Below are 17211 nucleotides of genomic sequence, written 5' to 3'. Positions count from 1 at the left end.
AGGCCGAGGCAGGTGGATCACCTGAGGTTGGGAGTTTGAGACCAGCCTGACCAACATGGAGAGAGAAACCTCATCTCTACTAAAAATACAGAATTGCCCAGGTGTGGTGGTACATGCCTGTAATCTCAGCTACTCAGGAGGCTGAGGCAGGAGAATTGCTTGAACCCAAGAGGTGCAGGTTGTGGTGAGCTGAGATCACACCATTCACTCCAGCAGGGGCAACAAGAGTGAAATTCCTCAAAAAAAAAAAAAAAAAAAAAAAAAAGCTTAAGGAACTGTTGGCAGAAGTCACAAACTGATGACCTGTACATTGAAAACATGCATAGATATGTTTGGCCTTGCACAATGAGAACAATCAACTGTGGCTCAAAAGCAGCTATGTATGTCCTTTATAGAGGGTTTGTGCTCTCAGTTCATCATGGTCCCTACCTAGAGTGATTGTCTCAGTGTACTCACCTGCCAGCATCTGAGTTTGCAGCCACTAGTATAAGAAATGGAAGGAAATCTAGGGATCATATCTGATCCAACTGCAGTTTCTAGATGAGGAAATGAGATCGATAGCAGTTGAGAAAGCCTCCTGTGTGTGGGAGAATTGCTTGAGTCCAGGAGTTGGAGGCTGCAGTGACCTATTATCAAACCACTGCATTCCAGTCTGGGTGACAGGGCAAGAGCCTATCTCTTAAAAAAAAAATGAATTAAAAAACAAACAACCTAATGTGTGTTTTTTTATTTCCCAGTGCTAGACAAGATCCAGGAAAGAGGATCTGAGAGGTAACATTTATTGGGGACCTATTTGGTACTTTTGGTATGTCATTTTACATCTTTGACTCTGTGGAGTAGGTAGTAACCATAGGTAGAAAACAAGTTAGTCTTTCCCCTAATTCTTCATTCACTAATAGGAAAGGGGTAGAATCAGATTCTTAGCTTTCATCCTTCGCCTTTTTTTTGTCTTTTGAGATGGAGTCTTGGTCTGTTACCCAGGCTGGAGTGTAATGGAACAATCGCAGCTCACTGCAACCTCTGCCTCCCAGGTTCAAGCAATTCTTCTGCCTCAGCCTCCCACATAGCTGGGATTACAGGCGCCCACCACCACACCTGACTAATTTTTGTATTTTTAGTAGAGACAGAATTTCACCATGTTGGCCAGGCTGGTCACAAACTCCTGACTTCAAGTGATCTGCTCGCCTTGGCAAGCAGAGGCTTGATTTCTTTAATCACAATTCATCAGTATTTCTGTCATTTACTTACTCTGTAGTGCCTGGCACCTAACAGGTCCGGACCACACTGGATATCAGCTGCTGTGGAGCTGCTTATTGCCTCATCTAGAAAATGGATGGAGTTGTATCAGGTGTAATCTCTAGGTTTCCTTCCAGTTCAATATTAGTGGCTGCAAATTCAGATGCCTCCAAGAAATTAAAATTAGCTGGGTGTGGCAGCAGGCACCTGTAATCCCAGCTACTCAAGAGGCTGAGTCACAAGAATCACTTGAACCTGGGAGGCAGAGGTTGCAGTGAGCCGAGATCATATCACTGCACCCCAGCCTGGTGGGGTGCAAGACTCCATCTCAAAAAAAGAAAAAAGTCAGCCGGGCATGGTGGCTCACACCTGTAATCCCAGCTACTTGGGAGGCTGATGCAGGAGAATTGTTTGAACCTGGGAGGCAGAGGTTGCAGTGAGCTGAGATTGTGCCACTGCACTCCAGCCTAGGCAATAGACTCCATCTCAACAAAACAAAACAAAACCCACCTCTTTTCTTTATAAATTACCCAGTCTTAGATATGTCTTTGTTAGCAGCGAGAGAATAGACTGATACACCATCCATTTTCAATTTTTAAAAAACATAACTTTGGGAACATTAGTAAACTTGGATTATTGCAGATGAATAGGACCCAAAGAAATTCTCAGATGTGTTAGTCTAGTTCTCTTTGAAATTAAATGTGCAAAGATTTTATTAGGGAAAATGCTTAGATGTAAAGGGAAGTAGGAAGGGGCCTAGAGAAGACTGGGACAGCCATTAGACCTTGAGGAAGAGGGAATAGGGAAAAGCATCCTAAGCTACCTTGCAATCTAAGGAAGGTTCAGCAAAGTCATTTTGGGAAGGTCCTCGATCTGTTGACAAGTCCCTTCACTGACAAAGGAGTCCCATCTCCCCTGAAATGGGTTTGCCTGCATATCTCAGCTCTCCCTAGTCAGGGGTAGGCAGCAGCCCTTGGGCGGCATAACCTTGGCCTGGGTGCAAGTTCAGGGAATGAATTCCTAAGCAACAGCTGAGGCACTGCTTGGATTACACTCAGTGAGTAATCGAGAGGTGCATTCTCATGTGTGCCATATTCTGGCAGTACAAAAATGCAAAGTATTTTTCCTGGCTGGTTTGCAGATTCCATCTACATTCTATGTACTTGATCTAGAGTTCCAAGGCAAACTCCCTGTTTTCCCTCACTTCAGTAGCCTGAGGCACTGCTTGGATTACACTCAGTGAGTAATCGAGAGGTGCATTCTCATGTGTGCCATATTCTGGCAGTACAAAAATGCAAAGTATTTTTCCTGGCTGGTTTGCAGATTCCATCTACATTCTATGTACTTGATCTAGAGTTCCAAGGCAAACTCCCTGTTTTCCCTCACTTCAGTAGCCTGAACACTCATAATCACCCCAAATGTCCAAACCATAAAGGCAAGATGTATAGAACCTGACTGACAACGTATCCATACCCACCCCTCCAGAATAGACCTAAGAAACTCAGCATTCTGGGATGTAGAGTATTGGGTCAGATATCCAAATGACTGGGAATATTCTTGTATAGGAAGGATAGTGTCCTATGAGAGAAAGACCCAAATACATGCCAGGACTGTACCCCTGAAAGAAACAAGAGCCAGGTGAAGGAGGTTGAACAAGATAGAAGTCTACACCATTCTTCTCCCCAGAACACCAAATTTTAATCAATATCTGTGCACAGAAAGGCATCATTAAAAAAACGAAAATCAGGTGAGCAATCACTGTACCTGGTTTTAACTACATATTGCTGTAAGAGGCACTGAGGAAGGCAAGAGAGACAGCCTTGAATTGCCAACGTCACCCCTCCATCCCCCAGCATTAGCCATGCGACATGGAGAGGAAATCTGTGAACTTGGGGGAGGAAAAGCATGGCAACCATGAGACTTTACATTGAACTCAGTGCTGCCCTGTCACAATGGGGAATAAAGCCATGCAGGGCTCAGACAGTGCCCATCTACAGAGGGAGCATTTGGACTAGCCCGAAGCAGAGGAGAATCACCCAACAAAGTGGACAGAACTTGAGTTTCTCTGCAAGCCTCACCACCATGAGCTGAAGTGCTCTGTGGTTCCTGGTAAACTTGAAAGGGCCAGTCTAGGACACGAGGACTGCAATCTTTTTTTTAAAGAGATGGAGTCTTGCTATGTTACCCAGGCTGGAGTGCAGTGGCTATTCACTGGCACGATACCACTACTGATCAGCTCGGGAGTTTTGACCTGCTCCGTTTCCGACCTGGGCCAGTTCACCCCTCCTTAGGCAACCTGGTGGTCCCCACTCCTGGGAGGTCACCATATTGATGCCGAACTTAGTGCAGACACCCCATCAGCATAACGCACTACAGCCCAGAACTCCTGGGCTCAAGCGATCCTCCCATCTCATCCTCCCGAGTAGCTGGGACTACAGGCACACGCCATCGCGCCCGGCAGGACTGCAATTTCTAGGCAACTCTTAGTCCTGAGCTGGACTTAGAGCCGGTGGACTAGTGTGGCATGTGCCTAGGGAGCCGATAGCTATATCTGCTAAGGGATTGCTTGCACCATCCCTCCCCTGCTTCATTGCAGCTTGCAGCAATGAAGATGACTCCTTCTTTCTGCTTAAGGAGAGGAGAATAAAGAGGACTTTGTCTTGCATCTTGGACACCAGCTCAGCACAGTAGGATAGGGCACCAGGCAGAGCTGTGAGGCCCCCAGTTCCTGAGTAGTATTTCTAGACAGACACTGGGTCAAAAGGAAACTCACTTGAAAGAAAGGACCCAGTCCTGGCAAGATTGAATACCTGCTGACTAAAGAGCCCTTGGACTTCAAATAACCAGCAGTGATACGCAGGGAGTGCACTGCGGGCCTTGGGCTCTGAGATTCGCTGGCTTTGGGAGTGACCCAGCACGTCCCAAGCTGTCATGGCTACAGTGAAAGACTCCTTCTGCTTGAGAAACAGCAGAGGGAAAAGTAAAGGCGACTTTGTCTTACACCTTAGTTACCAGCTCAGGCACAGTGGGACAGAGCAACCAGCAGGCTTTTGGGGTCCCTGAGTCCACGCCTAGGCTCTTGGACAATATTTCTGGAACTGCTCTGGGCCAGAATGGAGCACACTGCCCTGAACAGTGAGTCCCGGGCCTGACAGCATTTACCATAAACCAATGGAAGATTCCTTGGGCTCTAAGTGAACATGGGTGGTGGCCTGGCAGAACCCCCCCCATGGACTGGTGGTTGTAGTGGCCACAGGGAGAGACGCCTATGCCTGTGGAAAGGGGAGGGAAGAGTGAGAAGGACTTAGTATTGTGGTTGAGTGCCAACCTAGCTGTAGTAGAATAGAACATCAAGTAAATTGCTAAGGTTTTGAGCTCCAGTCCCTGGCTCCCAGACAGCATCTTTGGACATACCTGGTGCCTGGAGAAGCTCACTGCCCTGAAGGGAAGGACCATGGAAAAGACCTAGTGCTGGGCTGGCTTCAGGTCTGACCAAGCACAGTCCCAGTGGTGATGGCCACAGGGTGTTTGCATCATCACACCCCCAGTTCCAGGTGGTTCAGCACACATACAGACACTGTTTATTTGGGAGAAAGTAAGAGAATAGAACAAGAGTCTCTACCTGGTAATCCAAAAAAATTCTCTGGATCTTATGCAAGACTACCAAGGCAGTATCTCTACGAGTCTGCAAAAATCACAGAATTATTGGGCTTGGGGTCCTTGTCCCTTAAAATACTTGGAAAGCCTTCCCAAGAAGGACAAGCACAAACAAGCCCAGATGTGAAGATTATAATAAATACCTAACATTTTAATGCCCAGACCCTGAGAAACATTGACAAGCATCAGCACCATCCAGGAAAACAACCTCACCAAATGAACTAAGTAAGGCACCAGGGACCAATCCTGGAGCAAAAGAGTTACATGACCTTTCAGACAGAGAATTCAAAATAGCTGTTTCGAGAAAACTCTAAGAAATTCAAGATAACAGAGAGAAAATATTCAGAATTCTGTCAGTTAAATTTAACAAAGAGATTGAAATTATCAAAAAGAATCAAGCAGATAATTGAGAGCTGAAAAGTGCAACTGACATGCTGAAGAATACATCAGAGTCTCAACAGAATTGATCAAGCAGAAGAAAAAATTAGTGAGCTTGAAGACAGGCTGTTTGAAAATACACAGTCAGGCTGGGTGTGGTGGCTCACGCCTGTAATCCTAGCACTTTGGGAGGCCAAGGCAGGCAGATTATGAGATCAGGAGATCAAGATCTTCCTGGCCAACATGGTGAAACCCTGTCTCTACTAAAAATACAAAAGTTAGCTGGGCGTGATGATGCATGCCTGTAGTCCCAACTACTCAGGAGGCTGAGACAGGAATAGTGCTTGAACCCAGGAGGAGGAAGTTGCATTGAGCTGAGATCATGTCACCGCACTCCAGCTTGGTGACAGACCAAGACTCCATCTTAAAAAAAGGAAGGAGAAGGAGAAGGAGAAGGAAATACACAGTCAGAGGAACCAAAACAACAACAACAACAACAACAAAACAAAAAAAAAACAATGAAGCATGGCTACAAGATCCAGAAAATAGCCTTGAAAGGACAACTCTAAGAGTTGCTGGCATTAAAGAGGGGGTAGAGAAAAAGATGGGGTAGAAAGTTTATTCAAAAGGATAATATCAGATAACTTTATAAACCCAGGGAATGATAACAAAATTCAAGTACAAAAAGGTTATGGAACACCAAGCAGATTTAATCCAAAGAAAGACTAACTCAAGACATTTAATAGTGCTCGCTTCGGCAGCACATATACTAAAATTGGAACGATACAGAGAAGATTAGCATGGCCCCTGCACAAGGATGACACGCAAATTCGTGAAGCGTTCCATATTAAAAAAAAAAAAGACATTTAATAATCAAATTCCCAAAGGTCAAGGATAAAGAAAGAATCCTAAAAGTAGCAAGAGAAAAAAAACAACATACAGGGGGGCTCCACTACATCTGGCAGCAGCCCTCCAGGAGAACATGGTATGACATATTTAAAGTGCTGAAGGAAAAATAAATTACCCTAGAACAGCATATCTGGCAAAAAATATCCTTCAAGCATGAAGGAGAAATAAAGACCTCCCCAGACAAACAAAAATTGAGGGATTTCATCAACACCAGACCTATCCTACAAGAAATTCTTCAATCTGAAAGAAAAGGATGTTATTGAGCAAGAAGAAATCATCTGTGAGTGATTGGTGGCTGGGTGTGGTGGCTCATGCCTGTAATCCCAGCACTTTGGGAGGCCAAGGTGGGCAGATTATGAGATCAGGAGATCAAGACCATCCTGGCCAACCTGGTGAAACCCCGTCTCTACTAAAAATACAAAAATTGGCTGGGTGTGGTGGTGTATGCCTGTAATCCCAACTACTCAAGAGGCTGAGGCACAAGAATCACTTGAACCCAAGAGGTGGAGGTTGCAGTGAGCCGAGATCATGCCACTGCACTCCAGCCTGGTGACAGAGCAAGGCTCCATCTCAAAAACAATCAAACAACAAACAAAAAAATCCTAACTGGTAATAGAACACAGAAAAACAGTATAACACTGTAATTGTGGTGTGCAAACTACTCTTAAGTAGAAAAACTGAATGATGAATCATTCCAAAATAATAACTATAGCAACTTTTCAAGATATAGACAGTACAACAAGACATAAAGGAAAATAACCAAAAGTTAAAGAGAGTGAAGGGTGAGAAACTGTAGAGTTTTTACTAGTTTTTGCATGTTTGTTTATGCAATAAGTTTTAAGTCGTCATCTGTTTAATGGGTTAAAAGATGGTATTCACAAGCTTTGTGGTAATCTCAAATTGAAAACATACAATGAATACTCAAAAGATAAAAAGCAAGAAATTAAAGCATACCACCAGAGAAAATCACCTTCACTTAAAGAAAGGCAGGAAGGAAGGAAAGAAGGAAGAGAACATCAGAAAACAGATAATAAAATAGCAGGGGTAAGTCTCTACCTAGAGACTTTAATCAAATGCTAAGAGCTATTAGCATTTAATAGCAACATTAAACGTAAATGGACCAAACTCTTCAAAGACATAGAGTGGCTGAATGAATGAAAAAACAAGACCCAATGATCTGTTACCTACAGAAAACATATGTCATTTATAAAGATACACAGAGACTAAAAATAATGGAATAAGAAAATACTCCATGCCAATGGAAACCTAAAAAGAGCAGGAGTAGGCCAGGTGCTGTGGCTCATGCCTATAATCCCAGCACTTTGGGAGGCCGAGGCGGGTGGATCACGAGGTCAAGAGATCAAGACCATCCTGGTCAACATGGTGAAACCCCGTCTCTACTAAAAATACAAAAATTAGCTGGGCATGGTGGTGCACGCCTGTAGTCCCAGCTACTCGTGAGGCTGAGGCAGGAGAATTGCTTGAACCCATAAGGCGGAGGTTGCGGTTAGCCGAGATCATGCCATTGCACTCCAGTCTGGGTAACAACAGTGAAACTCCGTCTCAAAAAAAAAAGAGCAGGAGTAGCTATACTTACATCAGATAAAATAGATTGTAAGAGAAAAACAAGAGGAGGCAAAGAAGATCTTTATATAATGATAAAGGGGACAATTCAGTAAGAGAATATAACACTTGTAAATATATGTGCATCTAACACTGAAACAACCAGATATATAAAGCAAATATTATTAGAGCTAAAGAGAAAGACAGGCCCCAACACAATAATAACTGAAGACTTCAACACTCTGCTTTCAGCACTGGACAGATTTCCCAGAGAGGATATCAACAAAGAAACATTGAACTTAATCTGTACTATTAAATAAATTGACCTAACAGATCTTTACAGAACATTTCATCCAGTGGCTGCAGAATACACATTTTTATCCTCAGCATATAGATCATTCTCAAGGATAGACCACATGTTAGGTTATAAAACAAGTCTTAAAAGATTTTAAAAAATGGAAACGATAAGAAGCATCTTCTCTGACCACAATGGAATAAAACTAGAAATCAATAACAAAAAGGAATTTTGGAAACTATGTAAACACATGAAAATCAAACGACATACTCCTGAATGACCAGTGGGTCAATGAGGAAATTAAGAAGAAAATTGAAAGATTTCTTGAAACAAATGATAACGGGAGGATAACATACCAAAACCTATGGGATATGGGGAGAGCAGTACTAAGAAGGAAATTTATAGCTAAAAGTGCCTACATCAAAAAGAAGAAAGACTTCAAATTAAAAAAAAAAAAACTAAGAATGCATCTTAAAGAATTAGAAAAGCAAGAGCAAACAGAGCCCAAACTTAGTAGAAGAAAAGAATAGTAAAGATCAGAGCAGAAATAAGTGAATTTGAAATGAAGAAAACAGTACAAAAGATCAACAAAACATAAAGTGGCTACTATGAGCAACTATATGCCAAAAAATTGGAAAACATAGAGGAAATGGATAAATTCCTAGACACATACAATTTACCAAGATTGAATAATGAAGAAATCCAAAACATGAACAGACCAGTAAGACGTAATGAAATTGGATGTGTAATTAAAAGTCTCCCAGTAAAGAAAAGCCTGGGATCTGATGGCTTCACTGCTGAATTCTACCAAACATTTAAATAATACCTATCCTACTCAAACTGTTCCAAAAAACAGAGAAGGGAATATCTCCAAACTCATTCTACAAGGCTAGAATTACCCCGATACCAAAACCAGACAAAGACACATTGAAAAAAAAAAAAGAAAGAAAGAAAACTACAGGCTAATATATCTGATGAATATTGATGCAAAAATTCTCAACAAAATACTGCCAAACTAAATTCAAAATACATTAAGAAGATCATTCATCATGACCAAGTGGGATTTTCCAAGGGATGCAAAGGTGATTCAACATATGCAAATCAGTCAATGTGATACATCATGTCAACAGAATGAAATCACATGATCCTTCCAATTAATGCTGAAAAACATTTAATAAAGTTCAACATCCATTTATCATAAAAATTCTCAAAAGACTAAGAATAGAAGGAACATACCTCAACATAATAAAAGCCATATATGACAGACCTAAAGCTTGTGTCAACCTGAGAACCTTTCCTCTTAGATCTGGAACCTGAAAAGAATGCCCACTTTCACCACTGTTATTCAACATAGTACTGGAAGTTCTAGTTAGAGCAATCAGATAAGAGAAAGAAATAAAGGCATCCATATTGTAAAGGAGAAAGTCAAATTATCCTTGTGTGCAGATGCTATGAGCTCACATTTGAAAAAACCTAAAGAGTCCACAAAAACTATTAGAACTGATAAATGCAGTAAAGTTGCAGGATACAAAATCACCCACAAAAGTCACTAGCATTTCTTTTTTTTTTTCATTTCAAAATCCAAGCAAACCTCAAACTCATTCATGAGATATTTATTAAAATAACACATTTAGGGAAAAAAATCAATACAATGTATACATCATTACCGAAAAGTGTATACCATCATACAAAAAAGGATTTTATTTTGGGAAACTGTTTTCTAATTTATGGCAAGTTTTACTTTCAGAAATAAAACCACAGAACAACACAATCTAATTCAATCTTAAAGGCTGGCATGCTGAGCAAGGAATGTTCTTATTCTTTGTAGGAGTTCCTTCTTTACACTGTCAGGTACCAGGGCTCTGCCTTTTGGAGTGATTTCAGCCACCAAGTCATCAACAGTAACGTGTTCTAGTCCTTTTTCTTTAATTACCTCTTCACAGTGTGCCTTCAACTGATCCTTCCAGCCACATTCAATTAATTTAGCTCTCAGCAACTCTTTGAGACGTTCTCTTTCTCCAGTTTCTATCAACTTTTGGTTAATCGCTGCTCTCATCTGCGCATCTTTGTTCATCTTGCTAACCACACTCTTCGGCTGCCCGGACTTTGTCAGTAGCATTTCTATATGCCAACAGTGAACAATCTGAAAAAGAAATTTAAAAAGTAATCCCATTTACAATAACCACAAATCAAATACTAGGAATTAACCAAAGTTAAAAAAAAAAAAAAAAAACCTCTACAATGAAAACTATAAAACAGTGATGAAGGAAATTGAAGAACAGATCAAATCATAAAAAGATATTCCATGTTCATGGATTGGGAGAATTGATATTGTTAAAACGTCCATATTATCCAAAGCAATCTACAGAGTCAGCGCCATCTCTAAAATACCAATAACATTCTTCACAGAAATAGAAAAAAAGAATCCTAGAATTTAATGAAAGCACAAAAGACCTAGAGTAGCCAAACCTATCCTGAGCAAAAATAATAAAATGGGAGGAATCACATTACCTGATTTCAAATTATACTATAGAGCTATAGTAACCAAAACAGCATGGTACTGTCATAAAAACATACAGAGAGAACAATGAAACACAACAGAGAATCCAGAAACAAATCTGCATACCTATGGTGAACTCATTTTCAATAAAGCTGCCAAATAATATACACTGGGGAAAAGAGTCTCTTCAATACATAGTGTTGGGAAAACTGGATATCCACATGTCAAAGAATGAAATTAGATTCCTATCTCTCACCATATACAGAAATCAAATCAATATGGATTAAAAACTTAAATCTAAAACCTCAAACTATGAAACTACCATAAGAAAACTTTGGAGGAAATCTCCAGGACATTGGTCTGGGCAAAAATGTCTTTCTTTACTATTTCAAAAAGAAATTCTTGTTTCCAGTGGGGTTGGAAAAAATTTCTTGAGTAATACCACACAAGCACAAGAAAGCAAAGCAAAAATAGGCAAATGGGATCACATCAAATTAAAAGGATTCTGCACAGCAAAGGAAACAATCAACAAAGTGAAGAGACAATACACAGAATGAGAGAAAATATTTGCAAATTCCTCATCTGACAGGGATGAATAACCAGAATATACAAGGGGCTCAAACAACTCTATAGAAAAAAATCGGCCAGGTACGGTGGCTCACGCCTATAATCCAGCACTTTAGGAGGCCAAGGCAGGCGGATCATGAGGTCAGGAGTTTGACACCAGCCTGGCCAATATGGTGAAACCCCATCTCTACTAAAAATACAAAAATTAGCCTGGTGTGGTGATGTGTGCCTGTAGTCCCAGCTACTCAGGAGGCTGAGACAGAAGAATCGCTTGAACCCAGGAGGCAGAGGTTGCAGTGAGCCAAGATCACAGCAGTCCAGCCTGGGCAACAGAGCAAGACTCTGTCTCAAAAAAAAAAAAATCTAATAATCTGATTTAAAAATGGTTAAGGCCAGGTGCAGTGGCTCACACCTGTAATCCCAACTTTGGGAGGCTGAGGCAGGTGGATCACTTGAGTCCAGAGTTCCAGACCAGCCTGGGAAATATAGAGAGACTTCTTGTAAAAAAAATTTTTTTTTAATTAACAGAGTGTCATAGCAGGCACCTGTAATACCAGCTACTCAGGAGGCTTAGGTAGGAGCACTGCTAGAGCTTGGCGTAGGGAAGCAGCACTTGCAGTGAGCTGAGATCATAACACTGCACTCCAGTCTGGGTGACAGAGTAACACCTGTCTTAAAATAAATAAATAAGCCGGGCGCGGTGCCTCACGCCTGTAATCCCAGCACTTTGGGAGGCCGAGGCGGGTGGATCACGAGGTCAAGAGATCGAGACCATCCTGGTCAACATGGTGAAACCCCGTCTCTACTAAAAATAGAAAAAATTAGCTGGGCGTGGTGGCGCGTGCCTGTAATTCCAGCTACTCAGGAGGCTGAGGCAGGAGAATTGCCTGAACCCAGGAGGCGGAGGTTGCGGTGAGCCGAGATCGCGCCACTGCACTCCAGCCTGGGTAACAAGAGCGAAACTCCGTCTCAATAAATAAATAAATAAATATTCAAAAATAGAAATGGGCAAACAATTTAGACATTTTTCAAAAAAAGACATAAAAGGGGATGGGGCAATAAAAAAAGGCATGAAAATGGCAAATAGGCATATGAAGAAGTGCTCAACATCATTAATCAGAGAAATGCAAATCAAAATTACATAAGCTATCATCTCCTCCCAGTTAAAATGGCTTTTATCCAGAAGTCAGGCAATAACAAGTGCTGGCAATGATGTGGAGAAATGGGAACCCTTGTAAACTATTGGTGGGAATGTAAATTAGTACAATCACTATGGAGAACAGTTTGGAGGTTTCTCAAAAAACTAAAAATAGAACTATCATACAATTCAGCAATCCCACTGCTGTGTATACACCAAAAAGAAAGTAAATCAGCCAGGCACGATGGCTCACACCTGTAATCCCAGCACGGGCGGATCACAAGGTCAGGAGTTAGAGACCAGCCCGGCCAACATGGTGAAACCTGATCTCTACTAAAACTACAAAAATTAGCCAGGCATGGTGGCATGCACCTGTAGTCCCAATTAATTACTCAGTAGGCTGAGATAGAAGAATCACTTGAACTGGAGAGGGGACGGTTGCAGTGAGCCAAGATCACACCACTGCACTCCAACCTGGGTGACACAGCAAGACTGTGTCTCAAAAAAAAAAAAAAAAGGAGAAGAAAGTAAATCAGTGTATTGTAGAGATACCTGCACTCTCATCCATGCTTGTTGCAGCACAGTTCACAATAGCTAAGATTTGGAAGCAACCTAAGTGTCCATCAACAGATGAACAGATAAAGAAAATGTGGTACTTATTCTTGATGGAGTACTATTCAGTCATTAAAAATAGTGAGATTCTATCATTTGTAACAACATGGATGGAACTGAAGATCATGTTAAGTGAAATAAGTCAGGCACAGAAAGACAAACATCGCATATTCTCACTTATTTGTGGGATCTAAACAAACTAACTGAACTGATGAAGATAGAGAGCAGAAGGATGATCACCAGAGGCTGGGAAGAACAGTCGGGGTTGTGGGAAGGTGGGGAGGGTAATGGGTACCGAAAAAGTAGAAAGGATGGATAAGACCTGGTGTCTGATAGAACAGAGTGAGTATAGTCAACAATAATTGAATTGTACATTTAAAAATAACTACAAGCATACTTGGATTGTTTGTAATGCAAACGATAAATTCTTAAGTGGATGGATACCCAGTTTTCTATGATGTGATTAGTACACATTACATGCCTGTATCAAAACCTCTCATGTACCCTCTAAATATATATACCTACTATGTACTCACAAATATTAAGAAGAGAAAAAAAGAAGAAAAAAGATGTCTGAACTCGTTCCGTTGGTGTGACTTTCTTGCTAACGGCTTCTCCATCTTTCATTTTGTGAATAAAAGGAGTGGGCATACTCTAAACAAAGCCTGTTTTATTAAGTTCCTTCTCATATTTGGAAAAATCCTTAATTTAGCAGTCAGGAATTAGGCAATATCATTAAAGTACTATTTTACATTCTGAAAACAAGGAATTATTTTTACTTTTTATTTTTATTTTGTTTATTTATTTATTCGAGATGGTGTCTTGCTCTGTAGCCCAGGCTGGAGTGCAGTGGCGGGATCTCAGCTCCCTGTGACCTCTGCCTGACAGATTCAAGCGATTCTTCAGCCTCCGCCTCCCAAGTGGCTGGAAGTGCAGGTGTGTGCCACCATGACTAGTTACTTTTTTTATTTTTAGTAGAGACAGGGTTTTGCCATGTTGGCCAGGCTGGTCTTGGCCTCCTGACCTTAGGTAATCCACCCTCCTCGGCCTCCCAAAGTGCTAGGATTACAGGCATGAGCCACTGGACCAAGACTATTTTTGCCATTTAAAAAATTGAACATATAAAAATAAAAAAATTAATTGAACATATAAGGCCGGTCGCAGTGGCTCACGCTTGTAATCTCAGCACTTTGGGAGGCCGAGGAGGGTAGATCACAAGGTCAGGAGTTCTAGAGCAGCCTGCCCAATATGCTGAAACTCCGTTTCTACTAAAAATACAAAAATAATTAGCCAGTCGTGGTGGCACACACATGTAGTCCCAGCTACTAGAGAGGCTGAGGCAGAGAATTGCTTGAACCCGGGAGGTGGAGGTTGCAGTGAGCTGAGATCGAGCCACTGCACTCCAGCCTGGCTGACACAGCGAGACTCCGTCTCAAAAAAAATTTTTGAACATATAAATATATTTTGAGACGTGGTCTTACTATGTCACCCAGGCTGGTCACGAACTTCGGGGCTCAAGCAATCTTCCCACTTCAGTCTCCAGAGCAGATAGGACAACAGGTGCCCACCACTGCACCAGGCTCTGAACATTATTTATAATTCACATGATGAAAAATTCAAAAGGCAAACAAAAATTATAAAGGGCAAAACTCTCCTTCCCACCCTGTCTCACAGCCAAACAGTTCCTCTCCCCAAAGAAACCAATGTTACCACTTTATTTTGTCTTTCCAAATACAGTTTACACACACAAGCAAATATGAATATATCTTCTACGTTTTATTTTTTGTGGGGGGGATGAGTTTCCCTCTTGTTGCCCAGGATGGAGTGCAATGGCATGATCTTGGCTCACCACAACCTTTGCCTCCTGGGTTCAAGCGATTCTCCTGCCTCAGTCTCCCAAGTAGCTGGGATTATAGGCGTGTGCCACCATGCCCTGCTACTTTTGTACTTTTAGTAGAGACGGGGTTTCTCCATGTCGGTCAGGCTGGTCTCAAACTCCTGACCTCAGGTGATCCGCCCGCCTCAGCCTCCCAAAGTGCCGTGATTACAGGCGTGATCTTCCACCTTTTTACCCAATAATAGAGAATACAGATTGTTCACAGCTTCATGGTATTGGATTTTATGGATGTACTATATTTCATTGAATTGGTCCCCTACTAATGGACATTTAACGTTGTTGTCAATCTAATCTACAAACAATGCTGCAGTTTGTACATATGTAGTACATATCTTTTACATATGTAGTCTTACATGTGCATGTGAATAATTTTATTAAAATTGACAAATATTTCCAAAATGCCCCCAATAAATTTTATAACAATCTTGCATTCTTCTCTACAATGTGGAAGTCAGGGACAGTTTTAGACAAGGAAAACACGACATGGAAGATGGAGATGCAATGTAAATTTAGAATGCTGCCCACTTGGCTATGGTTTTAGTATCCTTAAGAATGAAAGGGCTGGGCGCTGTGGCTCATCCCTGTAATCCGAGCACTTTGGGAGGCTGAGGAGGGTGGATCACGAGGTCAGCAGTTCAAGAGCAGCCTGGCCAACATTGCAAAACGCAGTCTCTACTAAAAATACAAAAATTAGCTGGGCGTGATAGTGCGTGCCTGTAGTCCCAGTTCCTGGCGGGGCGGGGCTGAGGCCGGAGAATCGCTTGATCCCGGGAGGCAGAGGTTGCAGTGAGCTGAGATCATGTCACAGCATTCCAGCCTGGGCAACAGAGTGAGACTCCATCTCAAAAAAAGAAAGAAAAAGGGGGCTCACAGAAGAAAATAGTATTACCAATTTGTTGTCTAGACATTCAGATAAGTTGAACCAATTAACCTCTTTGCCTTTTCAGACACTAACTGCACCAAAATCAGTTAGAAGCGAACTTTCTTAAATTAACCTTCAGCAACCATAGCCTGGTGAAATGTCAGCAGGGGAGTAACAGTGGTGATAAGGCTGTCTAAGATTTCCCTAAGAAGATTCTTTCCAATTTCCCTCTTAATGTCCACCTTGTAGTGGCCACAAGTTCCTTTCACTTAATTGTCTTGGAGTGAAAGAAGTAAAATCACCTTAGTGGTGATGATAAGCCCCATTATGACGCAAAGTATATACGAGGTCTGTGGATCGCAGGGCTCAGAGGATTCTTGCGCAGCGTTGTTCGGCCCCAAGAGGTCATTGTGGACAATGGAAGGGAAGAAATTTGAGGCCTCCGTGGGTTTTCTCGATAGCAAAAAGTTCCTCAGTACCTGGAAGGTAAAACGCACTTCCTGCATTCAGATGTTTAGCATATTAAGCCTTAGAATTCTCTCCGTCTGCTCTGCCTCCTGAGCGGTGGGGAGGGTCTCAGGCTCATTCAATCGCCAAGCTGTAGAGCTATATTCCCAGGCTTCCTGCGGACCCCACACCACCCAACCGTCCGTCCTTCCTTCCATCTTTCCTTTCTTCTATCTTTCTCTCTCTCGCTCCCTCCTTCCTTTCTTTCTTTCTCTTTCTCTCTTGAGAGTCTCACTCTGTCGCGCAGGTTGGAGTGCAGTGGTTCTGCTGCCTCAGCCTCCTGAGTGGTTGGGATTACATTCGCACACCAGAACGCCCGGCTAATGTTTTTGTATTTTTAGTAGCAACTGGGTTTAACCATGTTGGCCAGGCTGGTCTCGAACTCCTGACCTCCAGTGATCCACCTGCCTTGGCCTCTGGGATTACAGGACTGACCACTATGCCAGCCCTCCCCCCGCCCCCCCCGCCTCCCCCCCCGCCCCCGACAGGGTCTCATTCTGTGGCCCAGGCTGGAGTGCAGTGGCTGTCAGGTCTCCATATGCAAGCCTGGAACCAGAACGTCTGAAGTCCTGCCTGCTGCCTGCCTCTGCTAATTGTCTCCCACCCCACCGCCTGCGTTGGCCATTGTCCCTAATCGCCCAGCAGAGCTTCCCCGGACAAGCCCCTCACCCCACCCTGCCATCTTAACTGTTCTTATGTTAAATGTGGATACCTCTCACCCCATCCTGCCATCTTAACTGCTCTTATGATAATGTGAATGCTCCTTGCCCCATCCTGCCATCTTAACTGCTCTTCCGCCTTACTCAACCCGCCATTGTAACTGAACTTGTGGTCATGTATACTCCTTGCCACTACCCCCGACCACTGTAACTGATCTTACTCTGCAACACCCTCGCCCCCCAAAATTACCCCAACTTATAGAACCAATTCCCACCCTTACTCTCTTCGCCTTTCTCAGATTCGGTCCGCTTGCACCCAAGCGAGAAATAAAATGTCCTTGTTGCCCACACAAAGCCTGTTTGGAAAATCTCTATATTAAATGCATTTAATTTTCGGTATTATTAGACGTGAATAACAGTGGCGATCCTGG

General features: G+C 42.4%; 2 protein-coding genes and 1 non-coding gene across 3 annotated transcripts in view; 2 read left to right on the top strand and 1 right to left on the bottom strand.

Moving 5' to 3' along the window:
• The first annotated feature begins 6016 nt into the window (after positions 1-6016).
• On the top strand, positions 6017-6123 carry LOC118149663 (U6 spliceosomal RNA). The gene has a single exon (XR_004737217.2). It is a non-coding gene; the product is annotated as a U6 spliceosomal RNA (small nuclear RNA).
• A 3507-nt stretch (positions 6124-9630) lies between these two features.
• Positions 9631-16084, bottom strand: LOC118149561 (transcription and mRNA export factor ENY2-like). The gene is made up of 2 exons (XM_078356854.1): positions 15917-16084; positions 9631-10181 (listed from the first exon to the last, which is right to left on the bottom strand). The coding sequence occupies exons 1-2, from the start codon at positions 15938-15940 to the stop codon at positions 9822-9824; spliced, it is 384 nt and encodes a 127-aa protein (XP_078212980.1). The 5' UTR covers positions 15941-16084; the 3' UTR covers positions 9631-9821.
• KLHL12 (kelch like family member 12) overlaps positions 15927-17211 on the top strand; it is a 40141-nt gene continuing 38856 nt past the window's right edge. The window contains exon 1 of the mRNA XM_035281477.3: positions 15927-16100. Within this exon, the coding sequence (XP_035137368.3) occupies positions 15927-16100 (174 nt within the window). The remainder of the gene's footprint in view (positions 16101-17211) is intronic.

The sequence above is a fragment of the Callithrix jacchus genome, chromosome 19 (assembly GCF_049354715.1).
Source record: "Callithrix jacchus isolate 240 chromosome 19, calJac240_pri, whole genome shotgun sequence".
Lineage (NCBI taxonomy): Eukaryota > Metazoa > Chordata > Mammalia > Primates > Cebidae > Callithrix > Callithrix jacchus.
The sequence above is the reverse complement of the archived record's forward strand: the minus strand, read 5'-3'. Positions and strand labels throughout refer to the sequence as shown.